This window comes from Drosophila novamexicana, unplaced genomic scaffold (assembly GCF_003285875.2).
Source record: "Drosophila novamexicana strain 15010-1031.04,08,12 unplaced genomic scaffold, DnovRS2.1 tig00000960-arrow-arrow-pilon, whole genome shotgun sequence".
Taxonomy (NCBI): Eukaryota; Metazoa; Arthropoda; class Insecta; order Diptera; family Drosophilidae; genus Drosophila; species Drosophila novamexicana.
The window spans coordinates 33432-56055 of NW_020824833.1; the positions used below are offsets into that span (position 1 = coordinate 33432).

The 22624-nt window shown below is 46.6% G+C and overlaps 4 protein-coding genes across 5 annotated transcripts; 2 read left to right on the forward strand and 2 right to left on the reverse strand.

The window, feature by feature from the left end:
• Positions 1-174: 174 nt before the first annotated feature.
• Positions 175-4423, forward strand: LOC115765415. Its single transcript, XM_030708960.1, has 2 exons — positions 175-3958; positions 4065-4423. The coding sequence occupies exons 1-2, from the start codon at positions 175-177 to the stop codon at positions 4298-4300; spliced, it is 4020 nt and encodes a 1339-aa protein (XP_030564820.1). The 3' UTR covers positions 4301-4423.
• A 3489-nt stretch (positions 4424-7912) lies between these two features.
• On the forward strand, positions 7913-10379 carry LOC115765416 (G-protein coupled receptor moody). Its single transcript, XM_030708961.1, has 3 exons — positions 7913-8409; positions 8494-9150; positions 9845-10379. The coding sequence occupies exons 1-3, from the start codon at positions 7913-7915 to the stop codon at positions 10266-10268; spliced, it is 1578 nt and encodes a 525-aa protein (XP_030564821.1). The 3' UTR covers positions 10269-10379.
• A 1426-nt stretch (positions 10380-11805) lies between these two features.
• LOC115765388 (serine/threonine-protein kinase KIN2) lies at positions 11806-17601 on the reverse strand. The gene is made up of 8 exons (XM_030708913.1): positions 17396-17601; positions 16332-17045; positions 16207-16270; positions 15853-16139; positions 14677-15795; positions 14377-14604; positions 13607-13716; positions 11806-13534 (listed from the first exon to the last, which is right to left on the reverse strand). Exons 2-8 carry the CDS (start codon positions 16881-16883, stop codon positions 11833-11835), a joined length of 4062 nt encoding a protein of 1353 aa, XP_030564773.1. The 5' UTR covers positions 16884-17045; positions 17396-17601; the 3' UTR covers positions 11806-11832.
• Positions 17602-18984: 1383 nt separating this feature from the next.
• LOC115765360 lies at positions 18985-21831 on the reverse strand. Of its 2 annotated transcripts, none has more exons than XM_030708877.1 (4): positions 21623-21831; positions 21213-21504; positions 19497-21155; positions 18985-19417 (listed from the first exon to the last, which is right to left on the reverse strand). In XM_030708877.1, exons 1-4 carry the CDS (start codon positions 21738-21740, stop codon positions 19222-19224), a joined length of 2265 nt encoding a protein of 754 aa, XP_030564737.1. In that variant the 5' UTR covers positions 21741-21831; the 3' UTR covers positions 18985-19221. The 2 variants fall into 2 exon arrangements, with proteins under 2 accessions (XP_030564737.1, XP_030564738.1); XM_030708878.1 differs by having other exon boundaries at positions 21213-21569; positions 21623-21704.
• Between the last annotated feature and the right edge of the window lie 793 nt (positions 21832-22624).

Here is a 22624-nt window from a genome sequence, read left to right on the forward strand (position 1 = left end):
TTTTAAGAAGAAGAAACTCTAAGTAAGAACAAATTCGAAGTTCAGTTGTATCTTCTGTGTCAGCATAAATTCAGTAAACCTCGTTTTAATTTTCTTCAGTCGAGCTTTTTGGTCTGCTGCTATCTAAAACTAAGGCAGGAGAACGGGAAATTTTATAAATTTGTTGGCGCAAGAATGGATTGGTTAATCCTAACCTCATACTTTCTGTGGTTCTTTTCGCCTTTATCCAATCCGGTTGTGCATATATGGTTAAGACTGCGAGGACCACAATATAGCATTCATATCGCTGTTCCCGATGTCTTCGAGCCGCCGGACATTGAACGGATTGATCCGTCTGACTTTGTGGAGCGCCCAGTGCATATGTACTCCAATCCCTATGGCGATGAATTGGAACATGCCGGGGATGGCGGCAAAGTGGACTCGCACACGACGCAAGCGCAACAGGCGGAACGGCAGGGCAGCAAGAAATCACCGCTATTTAAGATCCAACTGACCAAAAGCTTCAGCATTGTGGCATACGACAATCCGAGGACCATCTATCTGCATTATGAGAGAATATACGAGGGCGTGAATCGTGTCACCTGGATCAATCTCAATCTAGCTAGCCAATTGCTTTGGCTAGTCTATATGTTGTGCCTGGCGGCTGGCGTCGTGGAGATGTTGGCCTATACGCTGTGCGCAGGCTCTGTAAGGTACCTCCATTGGCTAGCTGGAACGATTATAGGGTTATGCTCGTCGCAACAAATCGAAGGATCTGTGCGACAATTGTTACCCCAGGCGGCACACCTGGAAGCCCTAGCCATGTTTAGAGCACTGCAGGAGATTTATGATGAAACGCCTGTTGTCGCCGGCACAGAGAATGCCCAGTCGCTGGAATCGGACGTGGTTTCTAAAATTCAGCAGAAAGATAGCGCACGATCTTCCGAGTCTGACACAAACGGCGCAGGTGACGCCCCACAACAATATGATGAGAGGCTGGATTCGGATCGAGCAAATCGACCGGCAGACATGTCATATGAGACTCTGGTTGAGATGATGGAATTCGAGTTCCAATTAAAAAATCTGTTTGACGATGCGAAGCCGTTCGGTCCAGCTTCCGAGCGACATGCTCCAATCGCAGATCCAAATGCTCAAGAAGTAAAAGCGCCAGCCAAGTCGGCAGAGATCGAGGCATTTCCAGAGATTCAAGACGGCGATTTAAAATTGGAAATCCAACTGGAGTCCACCGAGGCTCCTCCAAAGGCAGATCCGAAAGAGCACGATGAGATATTGCCAGTAAAGTCTGCGGATATCTGGATTGAAGGCGCCGAGCAGGGGAACGACATATGGGTGAGCCGAGTAGTTTTAAAACAAGATGATGTGCCAGTGGGATCTAAGGAACCATCAGGTATCCAAGATTTCGAAATCCAAACGGAGCCCAAAGATTTGATATCAGTTTCCGACTCCTCAGAACTGTCGATAAACATGCAAGAATCTGAGGAACTTTCAATGATTGAAGCGTCGGAAAATGTTGCATCTGCAGTTAATCCCGACATCCTGGAACCTGAGCCAGAATTAAGTGAATCCTCTGAAGAGGATGTTCCATTTGAGCCAGTCGAAAGTTTTCATATCGAAGAGATTGAGAGACTTGCTAAATTATTCACCACCATCCCAGATTCTGCTGGAAAGCCTTGCCAGCTTGTAGAATCCGAGCAGGTCGTTGGCGAACAAGTTGCCATGACAGTTGGATCTGCGAAACCATCAAACAACCAAGAGGCCGAGGTGCAAGCCCAGTTAGAAAATATATCAGCTACCGAATTATCTGAATCTGAAGAACTTTCGATGGTTAAAGAACCCGACTCGAAAGATCTGATATCAGTTGTAGACTGCTCTGAGACATCTGCCCAGAATCAAGATACATTCGACTACAGCTTCACAGAATCCCTAGCAGATATTCTATATACGCAAGAAACATTTTTTATGGATCAAAATGATGAGTTATTGCAACCTACGCTGCAATCAGACGCGGCTGAGAAACCTATTGACCAGGTGAATCGAACGGACGACATCCAAGACTCAACTCCAGCTTCTCCGGACGTTGTTCCATTCAAATCGCAAGAAACTTTCAGTAAAGAAGTAAACGATGACATGGCATTGCAAGAACAGTTTGCAAATTTATTAAAGATCTCGAACGAGGATTCTTTCAAAGCACACAAAACCGCGCAGGAAGATGACAATTGGGTCAGTGCAGTCCGACGATATAATGATCCGTTTGGGTACAGAGCGCCATTAAAGATCCAAGAGCTCGAGCCCGCACAAGCTCGAACAGATGATATTGCAGAACTTTTCAAGATCGAAGATATTGATGAAACCAACCGAAATGCGGAAAATCAGCTGGAGTACAGTGCAGATGCACTAAATGGTGTCCCAACTAAATCCGAAGAAACAGTTAATACTCCAGAAAATGATGAGAGAATAATACTTTTACATGCTGTTAAAAAGCACGAACTATTTGAAAATGTTAAAGAATCTTCAGAACTTTCAATGGTTCAAGGAATCGCTAAGGAAGCGGTGTCAGATGAATTAATATCATCTGTAGACTGCTGTGAGACATCCTCAGATACACATGAGAACAACTCAAAACTGGAAACTCGGCTGGCAAATAAGATATTAGTTAGTGAAGGCCCACAACCAGATGATACGATTGGTAACGAGTCGCAAAGAGCTGAGGTTCCGACCCAAACTCGTCAGATTTCTGAAGGCATTCGAACAGTTCCCGAAACCTGCGCTGAATCGGAACACTCAATGACAACATCTGAATGGTCGGAATTGAACATGGATATGGAAGAAATAATTCCAGCACCTTCGTTGTGCTTTCCTAACGCGTCCGCACTAAAACTTTCAAGTGGGTTTTACGAACAGGTCGGCTCAAGCTCAATCGCTGGAGCAGATTCAATAGGACCTGGCGTTAGCCCAAACATGCCCGACGTTGAATTTAGCTCAGCAACCGAGTTCTCCTTGACTGAAGCCGACTTTGAATTTGAACCAGCTGCTCAGCAGCTCCCACAACCACATCTAAGTATTCCCGACGCTACTCGGCCTCCGTTCCCCAGAGGTCAACAACCGGCTGTGCCAATATGGCCAGGATGTTCGGAGATTGCCGTCGTCAAGTTGTGCTTAGGAACTGGGCCAGCTGTTCCAATATGGGCAAACGTTCCTGAGCTAGAATTATCTTCAGCATCTAGTATGTCGTTGACGGAATCCCTGCCACCGGCTTCAAGTATTTCCGACGTCGAATTCCGCTCGGTTACTCAGCTGGCCGTGTCGGGGCCCAATCTTCCAGTTGAGCCCTACAATTATACACCTATGTCAGTCGTCGATTCTGGACAACAACAGTCGGCAGACCTATCCGGCAATATTCCCGATGTGGAACTGTCCGTCCCTGCGCCAGCACAGCCCGAGGTTTCACTTGTGTCCTGCGAACGCTCAGTAGGTTCCGTTGCTAAATCTCGTTCGGCGAGTCAGCTGAACGAAACAATTGTTCCAAAATGGTCGGGCCAATCTTCCGGCTATGCTGGAACTCGTTCGGCTACTCAGCTGTCCGGCCGTGGGGTCGCCCAATTGGATTTGCCAATTGCTTCTTGCCAATCGTCATTTAAGCCAGTTGGCAGGACAAGTTCAGCAACGCAGTTGGCTTCGACTCGTGGAAGCCCAGAATCCCTGAACTATGCCGAGGACGAGTTCCATTCGTTTCCGAACTTGCCAATTGGCTCGAACGAATCCTTATGCATTTCCGGTGACGAATTTCATTCGCCAATTGTGCTCTCCTTTCTTGGAATACCACAGCCGGATGTCGGTTCACATACGTCTAACGCCGAATTCGCATCCGATAATCGGTTGCTTTTTCCTGGAGTTCCGGAACCAGTTGCTCCAATGTGGCCAGACGAATCTTTGAATGTGGATGAATACGATTTTGATGGTATATCACCAGAGTTAACGATATGTTCCGAGTGATCGGGACTATCTTCTGTTAGGTACCGATTAAACTGCTTTCTCTCTTTCTTTTCTTTGATTACAACCCAAAGTTGAGAATATCGGAGCGTACGATGATGATCTACAGGAATACATTAGGAGCTATGAGCCGGCTGGTAGTCCGGTTGCGGCTGTAAGTCCAACTTTGGAGCCCATGTCCACCGAATCCGAGCAGGATGTCATGGAAACGGATGATCTGGAGAATCCAGATGGCACCGTCCAGGTAACCCTCTTCCTGCCCGATGGCCAGCCCTATGTGCTGGACTACAGGCGCCTGGATCATATTTAGATTAAGCTGAAGCTTCTTACTAGATACTAGATAAGTATTTCTCTATGCCATATTTGATAACCCTCCTTTTAAGACGAATTCTTCTTTTCTAGTTCTAGTTAATCCAGTTTTGATTTTGTGAATGTTCTTGAAAGCCTTATAATTTCGTTAATTTTCTTCTTTCTGTTATTTCGATTAAATTGATCATGGATTTATAACTTGGCAAATTTTTATATAAGTATATATATATAACATATTTTGGCAGATCGGATCAGTATATATTACAGTTGCCATTGGAGTAAGGTGGCTTTTCGTATTCTTTTTCACACGCAACGGTGGAAAATCGATGGAAATCGGTTTCCATCGAATCATTATACATTTTGTGTTCTGCAAATGAATCTCTTTTTGTTAATATCGAATTGCGATATCATATAACTGTCTCTGTTTCAGGATATTCATTCTGCTCAGATTCTACAGTACGAGCTGCAATAATTACCACAATATTGAGTTCTTGGTTTTTTTTTTTTTTTTTTTGGATGTCAGCTTTATTTGGCTTATTAGAAATCGGACTACTTAATAAAAATACTCTGAACCGAAAATAATGTTGTCTTACGCATTCGCGACAAACACAAAAAATACCAAAAACAAGAACAACAACAACAAATTTGATCTTTGTTTGTCTAGTCCATTGATTTGTGCGTTCACTGTACTGTGACTGTCTTTGAGTACCCGGAATTACACGCATTGCTTGAATTGATATTGATAAGGCCCGACAGCAGTGTGTGAGGCAGAGGGAGAGGGGTGAGGGGCGCTGCGATTTCGGTTTCGGGTTCGTCTTTGGCTTCGGGTTGCTCCACCAAGTATTTCACAAATGTTTACACAAATCGAGTAGACGACGGTCGCGTTTGTTTATGCTGCGAAGAACACGATCGTTTATAGATATGTATATACTGAAGTGTGTGCGAAAGAGAGAGAGAGAGAGAGTGTGTGTGTGTGTGTGTGCGTGCGTGCGTGCGTATCTCTTTAATTGCATAGAGCTCAATGCGTTGCGATGGGTTTCTGTTTGCTCGAAAGGGCATCTGATTAGCGGTCAGTTGGCTATCGTTGCCAACAGCATATCAAAGTATATATATATATATATATATATACATACACTATCTATACATATACACATGTGTGTGTGTGTGTGTGTGTGTGTGTGTGTGTGTGAGCTCTTGGCTAATGAGAACCGCGGGCGTTGCCGGTCAATTTACAATTGTTGCCAAAGACTTTTTCACCCGACTCAGTTGTATATGACACACACACACACATACACACACATAAGACTCTCACACTCACAAGACTCTCACTCTCACTCTCACTCTCACTCTCACTCTCATTCACATGCCCATTAAAATACCCCCCTCACCACCACTCCCCTGCCGCTTGCCAATTCGCTGCGCTCTACTCAATGAACCCGGAGCAGGCCCGCACCCAGTGCAGCCCCTCTCTGCGCTGAGCGACTATATTTTTTCTGTTTTTTTTTTAATGTTTGCTTCATTAATTAATTAAGATGACGCTGGCATTAAAAGAGCGGACGACCCGGCTACTGGCAGTTCCCAAATCGAATCGATCTGCTCTGACGCCATCGTGCTCGGTCGCCCGGTCGCTCGGAGACCGCGTGGGGGTCACGAGGGGCGTACATTTAGCTGGAAAACGGGCCCAGTCAGACGCTGGGGTTACACATAGAAGGGCGTAAGATACTCCCATGTTCTCTATAACTAAAATAGACTTGATGTATCTATATATATATATATATATATATATATATATACGCTCTGCTATAATCTATATACCTTATCTTTACTTAGTTCCTTATAAATACAATACTCCCAAGGCAGTATACCCTATATATTACGCAAGTATACTAAATAATCAATCCGTAGTTCTATTTAAGTACTCTTCAGACCAGGATACTCCTGGAATATTTATCAAATAAAAGAGTTTCTTATTGGGGCACATACAATACATACAATAAAAGTACTCTATAAACCAGAGTTGCACATGACTCTATATTATTCTATTCTATATAATGAAAAGTACAGCATTTTCTGTAAGCATATTGAATGTCTTATTCCAGCTAATATTCGATTTATACCCCATAAAAGGGCTACAACATATTTTATAGCATTTATATATATATATATACTCTATAACTAACTCTACCCTTTAAATATGCTTTACATAAGTAATATGAATCATAGTCAATACTCGAAAAGAAAGTTGAAACTCGATAACTACTTAAAACTCCTTATTAAACACTCCTTGGCTTGTTTATAAGTATTTGTTAGCGAATACCCTGTAAAGTGTATATTTTCTTTTTTGCGGTTAGTGCGTGTGTGTGTGTGAGTGTGTGTGTATAAATACCGACATAATTTATGCTCTTTCTTTTGATTGCGGTCTTGGCTAGCATGCCCAGCCATATATTATCCGCAGCCAACCGGAGGAAGCTGCTCGTGGGTGCATGCCCATTGCCTGGAACTAGAAAGAATTGAAAATATTCTATTTGAAAATCGCGAGAGAGCCCAAATATCCAGGGCAGCGGCCAAATCAATCGTGTTTATATACAACTATAGGCGTTTTTTCGGCCATGCCGAAGCCCTGGTTTCTCTTCCATTTGAACAAATTCTGAAAAAGAAATAATACGAAAAGCGAAAAAAACAAAAAATGTTAGAAAAGGCCAAAATATAAGAACAATGTAAACAAAGCGCTCCGCTCATTTCAAATTACCCGATGATGAAGTCAATTGTTGTATACAATAAAAAAAAAAAAAAACGTTTTTGTTGTTGTTTTCCTTTTCGAAAGTTTCGTATCGTTTCGTTCCCAATACCCTGTAACCATACAAATCTAGATAAGTTGATCGAAGACTGTGCAAGATATATACATACCATATTTTCATATATAACTTAAAGATCTCTGGAACCATTCGAACTAGAGTCTTGAAATTTGTAATAAGTCTTCGCTTCGATAGCTTAAAGTGTATATTATGTATATATTGTTATGCTGAACTAAGTATCGGTTCCCTTGATTTTGATATAACCCAGATAACTCGGCAGCTGACAGAGCTAGAGTTGGGAAATTTGGTATGCGGCTGGCCACAGGACTTTCAACGTTAACAACAAATGTTTCATGTAGCTCAGGTGAAAATTTCTCGAAATATATGAAATGTGGTATTCGAGCGCAGGGTATCTGAGCAGTCGGGCATGCCTGACAGAGCTAGAGTTGGGAAATTTGGTATGCGATTGGTCATAGGATTTTCAACGTTAACAAGAAATGTTTCATGTAGATCAAGTGGAAATTTTTCAAGCGCAGGGTATCTGAGCTGTCGGGCATACCCGCGCAAGCAGCTCACCGAGCACACTTGATGCTGTATTGTTGTATTTGTTAATTTCTTTGCTGGATGCTTGGCTATTTGGGCTAGTGTGGATATATAGAATTTAGTTTAGTACAAAAATCGGCGCAGGAACGAGCGCGTCATAGTTTGAAACGCCGCATTCCTTGGCTGCGCACACCCAACCCCACCCAGACCGCAAACCGCGCTGCCAATCCCGCAGAGCAACCCGCGACCAGTCAGAAGTCAGAGCGTGGCATAGCATGATTCACCAGTTGGATAGCCAGGCGCAGGGCCACATCCAGCTGCTCGGCATGCCAGGCGCCGTGGCCCAGCCGCTGGCATTGGCCCGCAAGGCTGGCGGCGCCAACCGGAGCAGCAGCATGGACCAGGAGAACGAGCTCTTCGAGGGCTATTCGGACGAGCTGCTGACATTTGCATGGATCGCTTGCATTGTGTTCATCATTGTCGGTGTGCCCGGCAATCTGCTGACAATTGTGGCGCTGTCGCGCGGCAAACAGACACGCAATTCGACGGCGATATTCATCATAAATCTATCCTGCTCGGATTTGCTCTTTGGCTGCTTCAATCTGCCGCTGGCCGCGTCCACGTTCAAGGAGCGCGCCTGGACGCACAGCGATCTGTTGTGCCGCCTCTTTCCGCTGCTCCGCTATGGCCTGCTGGCCGTATCGCTGCTCTCCGTCTCGCTGATCACCATCAATCGGTACATCATCATTGCCCATCCGCGCCAGTATCCACGGTAGGTTTTTGGTTTCTGCCCTCAACCATGCTTTTGGATTCCCCTCTCTCTCTCACTCTCTCTCTCTCGTTCCGCCCAAAACAGAATTTATCAGCGTCGATATTTGGCGCTCATGGTGGCGGGCACCTGGCTGGTCACGTTCTCGATTATGATACCGACATGGCGCGGCGTTTGGGGCCGCTTTGGCCTGGACACGAGCATCGGCTCCTGTTCGATATTGCACGATAAGTACGATCGTTCGCCCAAGGAGTTCCTTTTCATGGCCGCCTTTATGCTGCCCTGCGTCTGTATTGTCATCTGCTATGCACGAATCTTTCTGCTGGTGCGCCAGGCGGCGATGCGGGCGGGCGCCAAGAGCTCCGAGCTGGCCATAACGCCGCCCGTACAAACGCCCACGCAGACACAGAAGCCGCCGGTCCCCGAGAAGCCAAAGGATAAAAGCAAGGTCAAGAGCAAGGATAGGCAGCGGGAGCTGGACAAGGATGAGGACTCCGGCACATCGCGTCCCTTTGTGGTCGCCGAGAGTCTGGCCTACATCGATGACAACGCCTCCTCGGAGAGTTTTCCCATCTCGTACAGCATCAAACAGGAGGCGCCCATCGATGCCAATGTCGTGCTGCAGGACAATAATCTCGCCAACAACAAGCATTCAGTTTCTGGATCCGCTCCAGCAACGGGTCCAGCCACTGCCGATGCGACAGTCAACAAATCCCAGAACCAGCTGGAGCAGGGCCGCAACTCGTAAGTATCCTTCAACTATATTTAACATGTACAGTCAATTTACAACCAACTTACAAATCGCAATTTGAAATCCTAGAGACTTAAGATAAAGAGAAAAGGGCATCACAACTTCGATGTGATTATATTTATATCTGATTTCAAATGATCGAGTAGCCTGCACCTATATTTAACATGTACAGTCAATTTACAACCAACTTGCAAATCGCAATTTGGAATCCTAGAGACTTAAGATAGAGAGAAAAGGGCATCACATCTTCGATGTGATTATATTTATATCTGATTTCAACTCTCTCTCTATTCAGAAATCCCATTCGAGTAGCCTGCAACTATATTTAACATGCACAGTAAACTTACAACCAACTTGCAAATCGCACTTTGAAATTCTAGAAAATCAAAGAACAAACATTTCGATATTTTTGGGAACTTTCTATGTTTCAAATGAAATGTAGATTCGATAATAGAAATCCCAATAGATTTTTGGACTGCCTAGTATTATCACATTGGGGTCAACGCTTACGATTCAGTCGTATCTTTGCCATATAAAAATATTGAAATTTACATTTTTCATGCAAACAAATTTGTAGACTCTCGGGAATTGGGCAAATATTTGTTTATTTGCGAACTGCATAACCCATAATCTTACCCCCCCTCTTTCTCTCTCTCTCTCTCTCCCGCTGTCGCTTTCGTCTGGCAGAAAGAACCCAATCACCACATCGCTGCGCACCTCGTTCACCCGCTTCAGTCCACGCAAATCGCACTATGTGTCCATGGGTAATACCTCGAACGCCTCGTCGATCTATCCGGGTCGGATGAGCGTCAAGGATCGGCGACTGCTCAAGATGATACTGGTGATATTTGTGTGGTTCGTCATCTGCTATCTGCCGATTACGGTGGCCAAGATCTGGAAGAGCGCCAACGATGTGCACGTCTTTAACATAATGGGCTATCTGCTGATATATCTGACCACCTGCATCAATCCGCTGATCTATGTGCTAATGAGCTCCGAGTATAGGCGCGCCTACTGGAACCTACTGCGCTGCCACCAGACCGAGCAGCAGCAGCAGCAGCAGCGGGCCCTGAAGAAGCATCTCGAATCGAATCGGGCGCTCAAAACGTGATCCATGTGGGAGTCGAGACGCATCCAGAGTTCCGTCCCAGCAGTGACTATCCATATACATACGAAGGGAGGTTTTTCCAGAAAAGGTGTGACCGTATATTAGAGGGATATACATACTCATATACCCATACAAATCCATATCCATATACATATCCATATCCGTAACCGTTTAAAAGCTTTCTTTTATATTGAAGCGTTCTAGAGCCCGTATATTGATATATATTTAAAAAAAAAAAGATATGACCGTATATTAACTGGACTAGAAATCTGTTCGCCCATTTATAGGCGTATTTAGTGTTATATATTGTAGTATGGGGCGCAAAGCACCGAAGGCATACAAATCCCCCTCCAGATCCGTAAAACTGTTATGCATCATAATATGGAAAGGTTCTATGTATATAAATAATATAAGGTCACACCTTTCATAGGTGTCAAATGTAACGTATATCCATTTTTAATTTATATATAAATTTCCACAAAATATGATAAATCCCATATAGATATACCATATATATTTATATGATATACGGAAGATTTATTTAGTTATCAGCTAGAAAATTGTCTAGTTTATTTTGATATATGTATGTATATATCATATATAGGCTCCAAATCGATAGCTTTATTCTGCCATATTCGGGATGCAGCTATGCAGTTGTGGATATGGATAGGAATATCGAGTTAAAATCGCTGCCCACCTTCTACTTTTTTTTTTTTTTTTGTGTAACAAAGATCGATAAATTGATAAGTCGGAGCGTGTGATCGAAAAAGTATATTGCATTTTATACCAAATGACTTTTAATATCTGGTTTACATTTGAATTCCATGTTTAAGAACAATCGATGTTTTATTTATTTGCTTGCCGCTAATTATTGTACCAATACATATACATATACAATATATATGCATATATATATATATATATAGATGTGGTATATATATATTTATATCCCATGCCATCAATAAATGCTTCGAATAATTGATATATGTAGTTTTTGACGTTGTTTGCCTTCTTAATTCGTTTTGACTTCTCATTTTTCGGGAATTTCGAATATTGCGTCTAGTACCAGAATATTTTTGGTATAGCTTATTATATAATTATTATCAATATACATATTGTATATGCCAATGTGTGTGTGTGTGTGTGTGTGTGTGTGTACGAAACTTGGACTACTTAAGGCTAGTAACACAACTAAATGATCCAATAATTTGGTAATACCTATCGATAACGATAGTCGATAAATCGTTTCGAGTAATCGCTGAACTGCCAAATGGAACTAACGGATCTCTCTGCCTCTCTCTCTCACTAACGGTATTGTATATGTATATGTATATGTAAAGCCTATAAATGTGTGTGTGTATATCGTATTATCGTATAATAGTATCGTATATCATATATATATACTATATATATATATAAATATATATATATATATATGGTATTGTATGTATATGAATAGAATTATTATAATAATTATTTTAGTTTGTTTTTTTTTTTTGAAATAATTATTAATTAATTTTTTAAATATTAATTGCGAGCATATTAAAAATGTTTCGCCCCCGAACACTCACACGGACTCCAGATGCTCGGATATCTCCAGTATGGGACTCTCGCTGAGCGGCTTGACCAGCGTCTGCCAGCTGGGCGTGAACAGGCTGAGCACCGGTGGCGTCGTCGTCTGCGCGCGATACTCGGCCTCGGCATGACCATGACCATGGACATGGCCAGGAGCTGTATGATTATGTCCATGCCCATGCACCACATGGTTATTGAGCAGCGCCTGCGGCGGTGTCGCTGGTGGCGTTGCTGGCGTCGTGGACGGCGGTGGCGCCGAGCTGCATGCAACTCCAGCTCCAGCTCCGACTGCAGCTCCAGTTTCGCTGGCCGGCTGGCTGATGTAGGTGGTCTTCAGATTCATTTGGCTGAAGACGTGCGCGCCGGGCATGGTCAGCGAGTGTTGGAGACGCGGCGGTCCGCTGCGCGGCCTATCCAGCATGGCCAGCTCGTACAGATCCTCGGCCAGCTGCTGTTCGGATGCGGGCGCCGCAGCCGGCGGCGTTGCATGCACATGGCTGTGATTGTAGTGGACGTGCCCATGATGATGACGACCCGCCAGTTGCGCCTCGAGGGCGTATTGCTTCTGGAACAGCTGGCGCTTCTGCTGCAACAGGCGATGCTGCAGCAGCTGTTGCTGCAGCGGCGGCTTCTGCATCGGCGACATGGCGCCCAGATGCTGATGATAGACGCCCGCCGGTGGCGGCGGTGGCTGATAGCAGCCATGACCATGCCCATGGCCATGGCCATGGCCACCATACAGCTCGCCGGCCGCCTCCAGCAGCAGGGACGGCGGCGGAGGTGGCGGCGCATACGCAAGCTGCTGCTGGTGATGCTGATGGTGATGATGATGGTGGGGATGGTGGTGGTTCTGGGTCTGCAGGTGGTGCAGCGTGTGGTGCGGCTTGATGGGCATTGCATAGAATTGACCGTGTGGAAATTGACAATTGGCCAGGCTGAGCTCCTCCAGTCCGAGATGAGCATGACCATGGCCATGGCCAGGCGTGGCATACACAGCCGCCTCCTGCTGCAGCTGCTGTATCTCTAGCCAGCCGTGGCGCTTGGCCTGCTCGTAGCGATAGCTGCCATAGACGCGACTGGCGCCCAGCAGCGAGCTGGAGCTGAGCAGGCCCTGGGCCACCAGGCCGTCGCTGGCGCGGCGGCCCTCACGGAAATGTATGGGCGAACGCTTGTCCGCGAAGGGCGGCGGCGCCGGCGACTGGTTGGGTGGCGCCGGCGCCGGCGGCGGCGGTGGCGGCGGCGGATTCACTGCGCTGGGCATGTGGATACACGAGTTGTGGCTGCTGTACAGTAAACGCTCCGACGCGTGCTCATGGGAAATGGCGGCTGCTGCTGCTGCAGCTGCCGCGGCAGCGGCCAGCATTGAATTGCTCATGCAGGAGGGCAAACTGCCGGCAATGTCCGGCACGGAGGGCAGCACAAAGTCCAGACTCTCATAGGCGCTGCAGTTGCTCTTGGATGAGCCGCGGCTCAGGTTCTGGCTGAGGCTCTTCGAATAGCTGCCGGCCAGTACGCCGCTGGAGCTGCTGCTGCTCGCATAGGAGCGTGTTCGTGTCGCCTGTACGCTGGTCAGATCCGTTGACGATTGGGAGCCCTCTTTGGCCACCTCGTTGCCCTGATCCGTGTCGCAGCCCTCGTCCGTGCTGGAGCTGCCCTGGGCCAGCACCTTCTTCTCAAAAGTCTTTTTCTCACGCCTGCAGCAACAACAACAACAACAACAACTCTTCGTTAGTTTCGGCTGGCCCTAACGGATCGGATCATCTTACCCGTCACCATTTGGCTTCGAATCCTGTCCAGACTCCTCCGAATTGCGGCCAGCATCGCTGGCGTTGCCATTGCTATTGCCATTTGTGGTTGGGGCCTTGCGCTTTGGTTTCTGCCTCGGGAAAGAGTCCAATTAGTAAATTATCTGAACATGGAGGACGTATGAAGTGCAACCAAAAAAAATGACCATAGACGACCTATACATACGTGTCTACATACGCTTAAATGTATTTGGTTGAGGATTTGGCGCTTACACAACTAGCATCTAGATTATATGTATGGATGGATTATATATATGGATGTGACCATGGAGGACGTGCTCAATGAAGTATTGCAGTTGAAAACTATTTGGATATATGTACTAAGTGGATGCTCATAAAAGCTGAGCACAAAGGAAACCACAAAGGATGTGCCTATGGAGTTATCACCAATTGCAGTAGATGAATTGCATCCGGGTTTGTGGGCATTAAGCGAGGATGAAGTCAGTATGAGCATATGCAAAGCCAACTTATATTTAAGAAAGAACACGAACTGAACATGGAGGACGCTCGTGTGCTCGTTGGTTAACGAAGCAGGATGGGATTTGAATGCAATTTGAAGGACACGCTTCGAGGTTAAACGCATGCGATGATTAGCTGCAGCAGGGCATGTGCTGGATGCATGAGTACAACAATAAAGTGACCATGGAGGTCGTTTTTAAATAGAATATATAATTAACATTTCTATCATGGTGCGAGTTAACCATATAATAAGCTGGACCGATTGTACACACCTCAATGGGCAGTGGACTCTCTTGCAGGGTCTGGAATAGTCGGTTCGCCTCGGCGGACATTTTATAGCGAAAGCTCTGATTGAGATTGGCGGTGGAATCGAAGCTATTCGAGCTGGACATCGGCTTTATTGTCTTGTTTAGTTCGGCAGTGGGCGTGGCAGCGCACGAATTTTCGATTGTCGCTGGCAGCTGATCGTCCCCCTTCTTCGTATCGGCAATGGCCGTGGACTGCAAGAGATCGCAAGATTGGATTGGATTGGATTGGATTCGATTGGACCAATAGCAGCGACATGGACTCACCTGCTGCAGCAGCTGGCGACAATCCTCGGTGCTTTGCTTAATGATATACTCGCTAATGGTCTGATGCAGCTGCTTGGGCACCGGCGACGACAGATGCCCGGCCGGATGGCCAGACTGCTCCAGCTGCTGGCTGGCATTCAGGAGCAGCTCGCGACACCGCAAATTGGCCAGCGAGGGCAGCGGATGGCTGCTGCTATTATTGTCAATGCTGAGCGAGATGGCAACGGGTCGCTGGCCGGCGGCCATGGTGCGCGGCGAGCTCAGGCTCTGGTGGCTGATGCGCGTGGAGACGGCGCAGCTGTTGCCCGCCGACAGTGGTGTATATCTAGTGGGCATGGGCATGCCCGTAACCGGAGCCGGAACCGGGACCATGCCATCAACCCCGTTCAAGTAACGAGCGTGCGCATGAGCATGAGCATGGGCTTGGGCTTGGGCGTGGGCCTGCTGTTTGACCGCATAGTAGGGATCGGCAGTGGGTCGCTCGCTCATCAAAACAGTCTGATGGCGGCTAAGTCTTTTGTGTGTCGGATCCTTGGCCAGGATCACGGTGGATATTGTCTTCGTTTGCTGCTGCTGTTGCTGTTGCAGCTGCAACAGTTGCTGCGTGGGCAGCTGGTCCAGCATCAAGGACTGCTTGCTGCTCTTGTAGAGTAGGCGGCTGGCGGAGCCGCTAGTTTCATTTGGCTTCGCCTGCTCCTTCTTGTGTGAGACGCGATCCTGCAGCAGCAGATAGATGGCGGCCACATGATCGTAGGTGTTCTTCTTTAGGCTGGCGCGTGTCTTATCCGGCCCAATGCCCACATACTCGGACATGATCCGCAATATATCCTCACTGGGCTCCAGCACCGCCTGCCGTTCCACACTCATATTATATTTGGCAATCAGCGCATGCTCCAGTAGCTCGGGGCACATCCAGCGATGCCGCTTGATCTGCTCGATGGTATAGCGACGCGTTGGCTCAAGCACCAGCATCCGGCGTATCAAATGCTCGCACTCCGAGCTCATGAAGAAGGGTATGCGAAAGCGGCCCGACAGCACACGATCCCGCAGGCTCTGCAGCGTGGACCCATCAAAGGGCAGAGCACCGCAGACCAGCACATAGAGCACCACACCCAGGGACTGAAAGCGATAAGGGAGATTAGCATGTAGTGCGATTCAATGTGCATATTTACTTACCCAAATATCAATTTCGGGTCCAGTGTATTGTTTGCCCTCGAATACCTCGGGCGCGGCATAGGGCGGGGAGCCGCACCAGGTGGCCAGCAATTCGCCGGGCTTGAAATGATTGGAGAAACCAAAATCGGCAATTTTAATGTTCATGCCAAAGTCCAGCAGCAGATTCTCCGCCTTCAGATCACGATGCACAATGCCCTTCTTGTGGCAATACTCCACGGCGGAAATGATTTGCCAGAATTTAAAGCGCGCCGCCGACTCCGACATGCGTCCATACTTGGCAATGTAATCTGGAAGCAAGAGTTGCCGTTTTATTTTTGTTGAACGATGCTCCAGATTTCACTAGGAGAAGCTTACCAAAGATCTCGCCCTGGCTGGCATATTCGGAGACAATGTAAATCATGTTCTTTGTTTCCATCACCTGAAAAGCAAATGATCAGAGGATTAGATCACGTTGTAGCCGGAGCTGGCGGCTTACTCACCTGATAGAGCTTGATGATGTGCGGATGCTTGAGCTTCTTCATGATCTCCACCTCGCGATAGACCTTCTGCAGATTTGTATGATCCAGCTGTGATTTATCGATGATCTTGATGGCCACCTCGTTTTTGGTTATGCGATGCCGCGCCAGCTTCACCACGGCAAAATTACCCTTGCCAATGGTCCGTTCGATATCGTAGAAGCCGACGCGCATCGGCTCCTTCAGCTTGAGCAGCTCCTTGGGACCGCTGCCGCCGCTGGCGAATAGCTTTTGCGCCAAGAGCACATCCTTGCAGCTGGCCAGCGCATCTATGGAGGGCGTTGCCACCGCATCCATCACGCTCCGTGTGCTTGCCAAAACCGACTCCGCATCGTGCGCCTTATCATTGGACGGCTCCGGGCCATTCGAATTCGTTGCTAGCGTCTCCAGTTCACGGTCATGTCCATTGGCCAGTGGCGATTCCGTGGCACTCGCCGCCGGCTCCTCTTTGCACGGCGTTGCTACTGCGCCCGTTGCTCCTCCTGGCTCCTTCGCCTTAGCCTCACATGCGCTCATATTCCGACTTGGCCAGGCTGCGGCACGGGTTCAAACGTTGCAGCTGCGGCTGCTGTTCATGCTCCCGGCGCATGCAACTGGCACTGGCTGTGGCTGTGGCTTTGACTATGGCCACCCCTATAGACGCCTCAATGCGCGCTCCTCCATTGCAGCGCACGCTGCCTGCGACGACAATTGACAACAGTGAAAAAAATTAATAACAAAAAAAAATAAAACGAAAACAAGTTCGCAAATTTCTATACTCTGATAAGAGATTAGCTCACAGGCACGCACACGAGCACACACACACATGTGTGTGAGTGTGTGTGTGTGAATGGGTGCGCGTGTGTGTGTGTTTTCGTATGCAGCATAGAAAAATCAATAAGCAGCCGTCGCGCGTCTCATAAATCTCTCCTTGGTTGGACGCCGCCTTCTCACGTGTAGCTATTACACATACACGGAGATTACGCGACACACACACGCACACGCACATATACGCGCACTCACACAGCTCGAATGAGCACACAAATTACCGTTAGTTTCCGCAAAGTATTTTGCAATTGTTTTCGGTTGTCAGCCCTCAAGTCGCGTTTTCTTTTATTTTTAGTTATGCTCTCGTTTTGATTTTTCGGCAAAAAACACTTTTGCATGCCCCGCAACTTGTCCAGTTACTCCCCCACCCCCGTGTCCACCAAACCAAGACGGAGACGTTGCCAACACAACCGACGACACAACAAGGCAACGCGTTTCTGCCGTCGATCTGACCCCCGGTAAGTTCAGAGCGGCGAGCGCAACCAAAAAAAAAAACCAAAGGAAACAAAAAGAACGACAAGCGTGCTTTAAGGGTTGCCAAAGTTTCGCAATGCGGCTGCCGCTGCTGCTGCCCGCCGCGTCTGGCAACCCAGCGGGACCAACGGCCATGCGCATGCGCCTCATTCGGCCCCAAGCAAAATGTTTAGCTGTCCTGTGTCGGAGTTCATTCAAATCATGGCGCCATTATCGTTTGTCATTTATCAGTTATCGCTCATCTGTCTGATTGATATGAGAATTCGACGTACAAAATGTATAAAGTGTAATAATATCAATTAAAAAAGCTGCATATACAGCACGGCACTTGAAAAGTAAATAAGGCCAGAACTATTCAGTAAAATATATACATACATCTAAATATGAATTAGTTTTTTAATTGCATTTCAAGCTTGTTAACGGTATAAAAGGAATAAAGGAAATGTGTAATGAATATTGTTGATATTTAATACGATTTCAACAGATTAGAATTGAGGCGACAAACGGAAAATTTGACATTTACACAAAAAGTGTTCAGTAAAATATATATATATTAATGCATATTTTTTAATTAGAACTCGGAGTACTTTTTAGTTTTTTTTTTAAAGGAATGAGAGATACTTTAAAACAAAAATAAAGTAGCCCGGCTTGATGGACACACTGCCAAAAAAAAAAGAAAATAAATTGATATTAACAGTTTTTGGGATACAAAAAAAAAGAAAAAAAAAACGCATGTTGATGAGATGACTAAAATTTAAATCTCTGGATATGCATTTGCTATATATACTTTACAAATTTTATGCAGTACTTGGTACATATTTAGCTCCATACAAAATACACGTTAGCTATGTGCACATATTGTCTTATAATCAAAATTGCATTAAGTTTTATGGATACAGGTTTCAAATAATAATTATAATAATAATAATGTTTTGTACAGTGGAACCAGTGCATGATGCCTGGCGGAAACACACATAATTTACAACAAACAAACAAACCAACAGGCAAACATTTCAAGTCTCAACATCTTTCTCTCTGACTCTGTCTCTGTCGCTCGCGCTCTTTCTTTCTTGCTGTGCATACAGCTCTCTCTCTCGCTCTGTTCGTCTGTCTATCTCTTTCTGTGTATGCTGTCTCGCTCTGCAGAGCATTGCCCTAGTCATTTTTACGGCTGAATGTCAGCTGAGGGCAAACGCAAAATGCAAGCTTTAAAAAATGAATTCGGCTAGTTGATTGTGCCATGCGCTGTTCCCTTATTCAGATTACATAATAAATATATATATATATATATATATATATATATATATATATATATATAAATGTATATATATACATATATCTAGTATTTATAATAGTTATATACATAGACCGATGTACAGACAAAACTCGACACTATACGAAACGCATTAAAAGCTTAATAAATTGGCTAAAACGAGCTGCACAGGTGCCCAGCACAAAATGTGAGCAGCCTTCAGTTTGGAGCACCTTGTGGTTTCCAGTTGTCGCTTGCCGAGCGACGTGATTTTCGCCTTGGTCTGGTAATTGTATTAAATTCAGTTTTGATTTTATAACTTCACTTCTTCGGCAGCAGCTCGGCGGCAACGCCGGCTGGTGTGGCAGCTGTAGCAGGATTGAAGGCATCGCTGGCGACCGGAGTGTTGGTGTTGTCACCGTTTCCGCCGTAGCAGCGCCGCTTGAAATCGCTCAACAAATCAGGGCGCTGCTGCAGGCCGTGCTGCGGATCAATGTTTGACGATTGCGTTGTATTTCTGTGCGCAAGAGATTGGCAGCTTAGTTCGTGTGGTTTGTTGGGTTGGGAGGTGGTTGCTAATCCACGGTTTCACTTACCTTGTCTTGGTTAGCACCGTGCAGCCGTTCTCCACAAGCATGTTGAGGGAGTAGAGCGTGGCCAAATTGAGCAGGCTATCCTGCTCGTAGATCTCAATGTCGGGCAAACGGATTTGGGTCTGGCGGGAATCCTGTAGAAAGCGTGCCAGGCGCTCGTTAACGCTTAGCTTAATGCTGAAACCTGGACGATCGCCATTGATGCGCCGGCAGCCGGCGCGTATTTCGCGCACCTCCTGTATCTGCATGGGCGGCGATGACGACAGGAATGGATTTGATGTCTCGCCGGACATCTCGCTTTCGATCTGCTTTAGCGCCGGCATGCCGTTCATGCTCGTCTCCGTGTCAAGGCAGATGTTGACGCCAATGAAGCCAACGCTGCGATTGCCACGATTGGCGCCGCCGCCACAGATCTCAATCGGCTCCGAGCTGGCGGCCGGTTGAAAGCGTGTCAAATCTTGCAAAGCATCCGTTTGGGGAGGGGACTGTGAGGTGCCGCCGCCGACGCCACCGTAGCTGTCAGCAAAAGTCATTGTCGCTGTCGCCTCCGTGCCGGACATAAGCGTATCATCCTCGCCAATGGTATCATCGGAGCGTATTTGGGGCAGCAGCGATTTCTTGGTCAGCTTGCGCTTGGGATCATATTTGCCGCCGGGACCAATCTCATTGCCGGGCCAATCGGTTAGCTCGTCGTCGCCCTCGCGATCCGTATCGTGAAGCCGATGGCCATCCTCGCTGTCCGAGGAGGAGCTCAGCGAACTGGAGCTAAAAAAGTCATACAGCTCGGTGCAGTCCATCGACTGCACCTGCAGCGGTTGCGGTGTTTGGCAAAAGCGGCGTCTGCGATGCGCCTTCGTGGAGCCGCTGCCATGCATATGACCATAATGCGATTTCTGGCGATGGGCATGATAGTCCGCAACAGCGCAGTCCAAAGATAGCTGCAGCGGCAGCTTATCCGAAGTATTTAACAGCGTCTCAATATCGCTGACAGGCACAAGCGTTTCCATGCTAAAGACACCAAGGCCAGCGGTGCTGGCTGCACTCTCAACCAGCTCCAAATGAGGATTGGCTGCTGCCGTTTGTGGCTGTGTTTCCGCCTGCTCGTGCTCCAGACCCTCCTCTTCCATGTTCGATGTGTTGTCAGTCTTTTGTGCTCGTTGCGTTTCCGTTTGGGTTTGCGCAATACGATTTATCTTCGACAGCAGCCCCTTGTTGAGCGGCAGCAGACGATCGCTGTGTGGCTTCGATGTCGATGAATAGCTGCGGGGCCGCATGCGATGGTACTCCTCGATGTGCGTATAGCGCGGCATGCTCGAGGAATGCAATTTGCTAGAACCACTACCGCCCTCGCCGCTGCAGCCCCCGCCGCCAAACGGAACGCCAGCCTCCTGATCATGTTCGTGATAGCGATCACGATTAGAGCGTTTACGTTTACCGCAAAAAAACAAATTCGAACGATTGCCACTGTCCATCTTCAGTACACGTTTTCGTACAGTGCCCGTGCCGGTCATGCTACCGGCACAGCCGCCCAGCATGCCCGGATGCAGTGGCGACTCCGTAAAGCTGTGTGGAGACACAGCCAGATTGCAATCCTTGCTGAATTCAAACTCCATTGACATGCGTTTGATCTTTCGTTTCCTACGCGAGTTCGGCTTGTAGAACCTAAAAACGAAGCGTATTAGATTTGCCTCTGACTAGGGGGACACGCCCCCTACTCACCGAGCTGGACTGAAATTGGTCTCGTTCAACGAGTCCGACTCGAGGGCGCCCATGCCCATGCGAACAGCTGCGGCCGCATTGAGCATCTTGCCGGGCAGACGCAGCGGCAGCATTGCCTCGGCCTTGTCATCCGAATCGCTCGCAGGCAGCATCATATCGTTGTGTGTGTGTGTATCTAGTCCATCGATGTTTGCATTGGTATTCGGGTGGTGGCCGTGTCCATGTCCGTGCGCATTATTCATGGTGTCTGTGGGGCTGCTCGACGAATCTTCGGTTGGTTGCGGCGCACAAGCTGCAGGTGAAGTGCAGTGAAGTGGAAGCAAAGTGGTTTTCATGCTGTCAATTTGCCCACCAGCACTGTGGGAGGGGGGCGTGCTGAATATGGCCAATATCTTGGCTCAAATACTTACGCAAATTACCCGTTGATCGAGTTCTTCGACGCGAGCCCCACCTACCAACGCCGCACGCCCTGTCCATCAGCGACGTCTCCTCCAGGGCGAGGGTCAAGTCGTGCGAGAACTGATCCATTTGCACCAGCACACCCGAATTTCAATTGCGTTTCATTAAACTATTGCGTGTGCGTTCGCAAAAAATTTATACAAAAAAAAAAAAGAAAACCAATCTAAAGGTAAGCCTCAACAATTGGCAGCAGTTCACTTCGATAACAATATCGATTTTCGCCATTTATCGACAGTATTTTATGTGGGTTTCTCTGCTCTCCCTGTTGACTCAAGGCTGGTCACTCTACGACCTATGGTGAAAGCAAAATCGGTTAAACTCGGAGTTAACTGACAAAATATTTCAATGCTTTCCATGGTATCAATACCATTGCCATCACATTGAATATTTTTCAGTTAGTTATGAATTTATATTTATAGATAAATATTTCTGATATTTTAGTGGCATATTTCTTGACACAATTCTATTGTTGTTAATTTGATTCAGAAAAAAATTATGTTATTTTTCAAAATGTACTGTACAACGATGATAAGCAGCACTATTAACATGAGATCTACTCATAATAATTTTAGTAAACCAATTCAAAAATATGATATATAGTTGCAGTAAGGTGCACCTAGAAGTGTATGTACAATTAGACAAGTACTTAAGTACTTGGCTGCTAATAACACATAAATTCCTAAAATCAATAGGTTTTAAGTCAATTTTCTGAGCCATTGGAATATCGTTATGGCCCAAGTTAAATTTTCCTTAAGACTGATTTGAAATTATCGATTATTTATTTTATTTTTCGACTATTTTCAGTGCTGTGCGTTCGGAGTAAATAATGGTATCGTTGATAGTTTTGGTATTTTTGTATTGAAAAGTTCTTTTGTAATGTTTAATGTGCGGTTGGTCACATTGAGCATTGACACAGTGAAATGCAGAAGCTCATGCTCGAAAATAAAATTTTT

Coding starts and splice junctions, on each gene's coding strand:
- LOC115765416 (XM_030708961.1), top strand. CDS start 7,913: ATGATTCACCAGTTGGATAGCCAGGCGCAGGGCCACATCCAGCTGCTC. Junction 8,410..8,493: donor CATCCGCGCCAGTATCCACG/GTAGGTTTTTGG, acceptor CGCCCAAAACAG/AATTTATCAGCGTCGATATT. Junction 9,151..9,844: donor CTGGAGCAGGGCCGCAACTC/GTAAGTATCCTT, acceptor TTCGTCTGGCAG/AAAGAACCCAATCACCACAT.
- LOC115765388 (XM_030708913.1), bottom strand. CDS start 16,883: ATGAGCGCATGTGAGGCTAAGGCGAAGGAGCCAGGAGGAGCAACGGGC. Junction 15,796..15,852: donor GACCCGAAATTGATATTTGG/GTAAGTAAATAT, acceptor TATCGCTTTCAG/TCCCTGGGTGTGGTGCTCTA. Junction 13,717..14,376: donor AGAGTCCACTGCCCATTGAG/GTGTGTACAATC, acceptor TTCCCGAGGCAG/AAACCAAAGCGCAAGGCCCC.
- LOC115765415 (XM_030708960.1), top strand. CDS start 175: ATGGATTGGTTAATCCTAACCTCATACTTTCTGTGGTTCTTTTCGCCT. Junction 3,959..4,064: donor GGATGAATACGATTTTGATG/GTATATCACCAG, acceptor TACAACCCAAAG/TTGAGAATATCGGAGCGTAC.
- LOC115765360 (XM_030708877.1), bottom strand. CDS start 21,740: ATGGATCAGTTCTCGCACGACTTGACCCTCGCCCTGGAGGAGACGTCG. Junction 21,505..21,622: donor TCGATCAACGGGTAATTTGC/GTAAGTATTTGA, acceptor CTTCACCTGCAG/CTTGTGCGCCGCAACCAACC. Junction 19,418..19,496: donor ACGGTGCTAACCAAGACAAG/GTAAGTGAAACC, acceptor TCTTGCGCACAG/AAATACAACGCAATCGTCAA.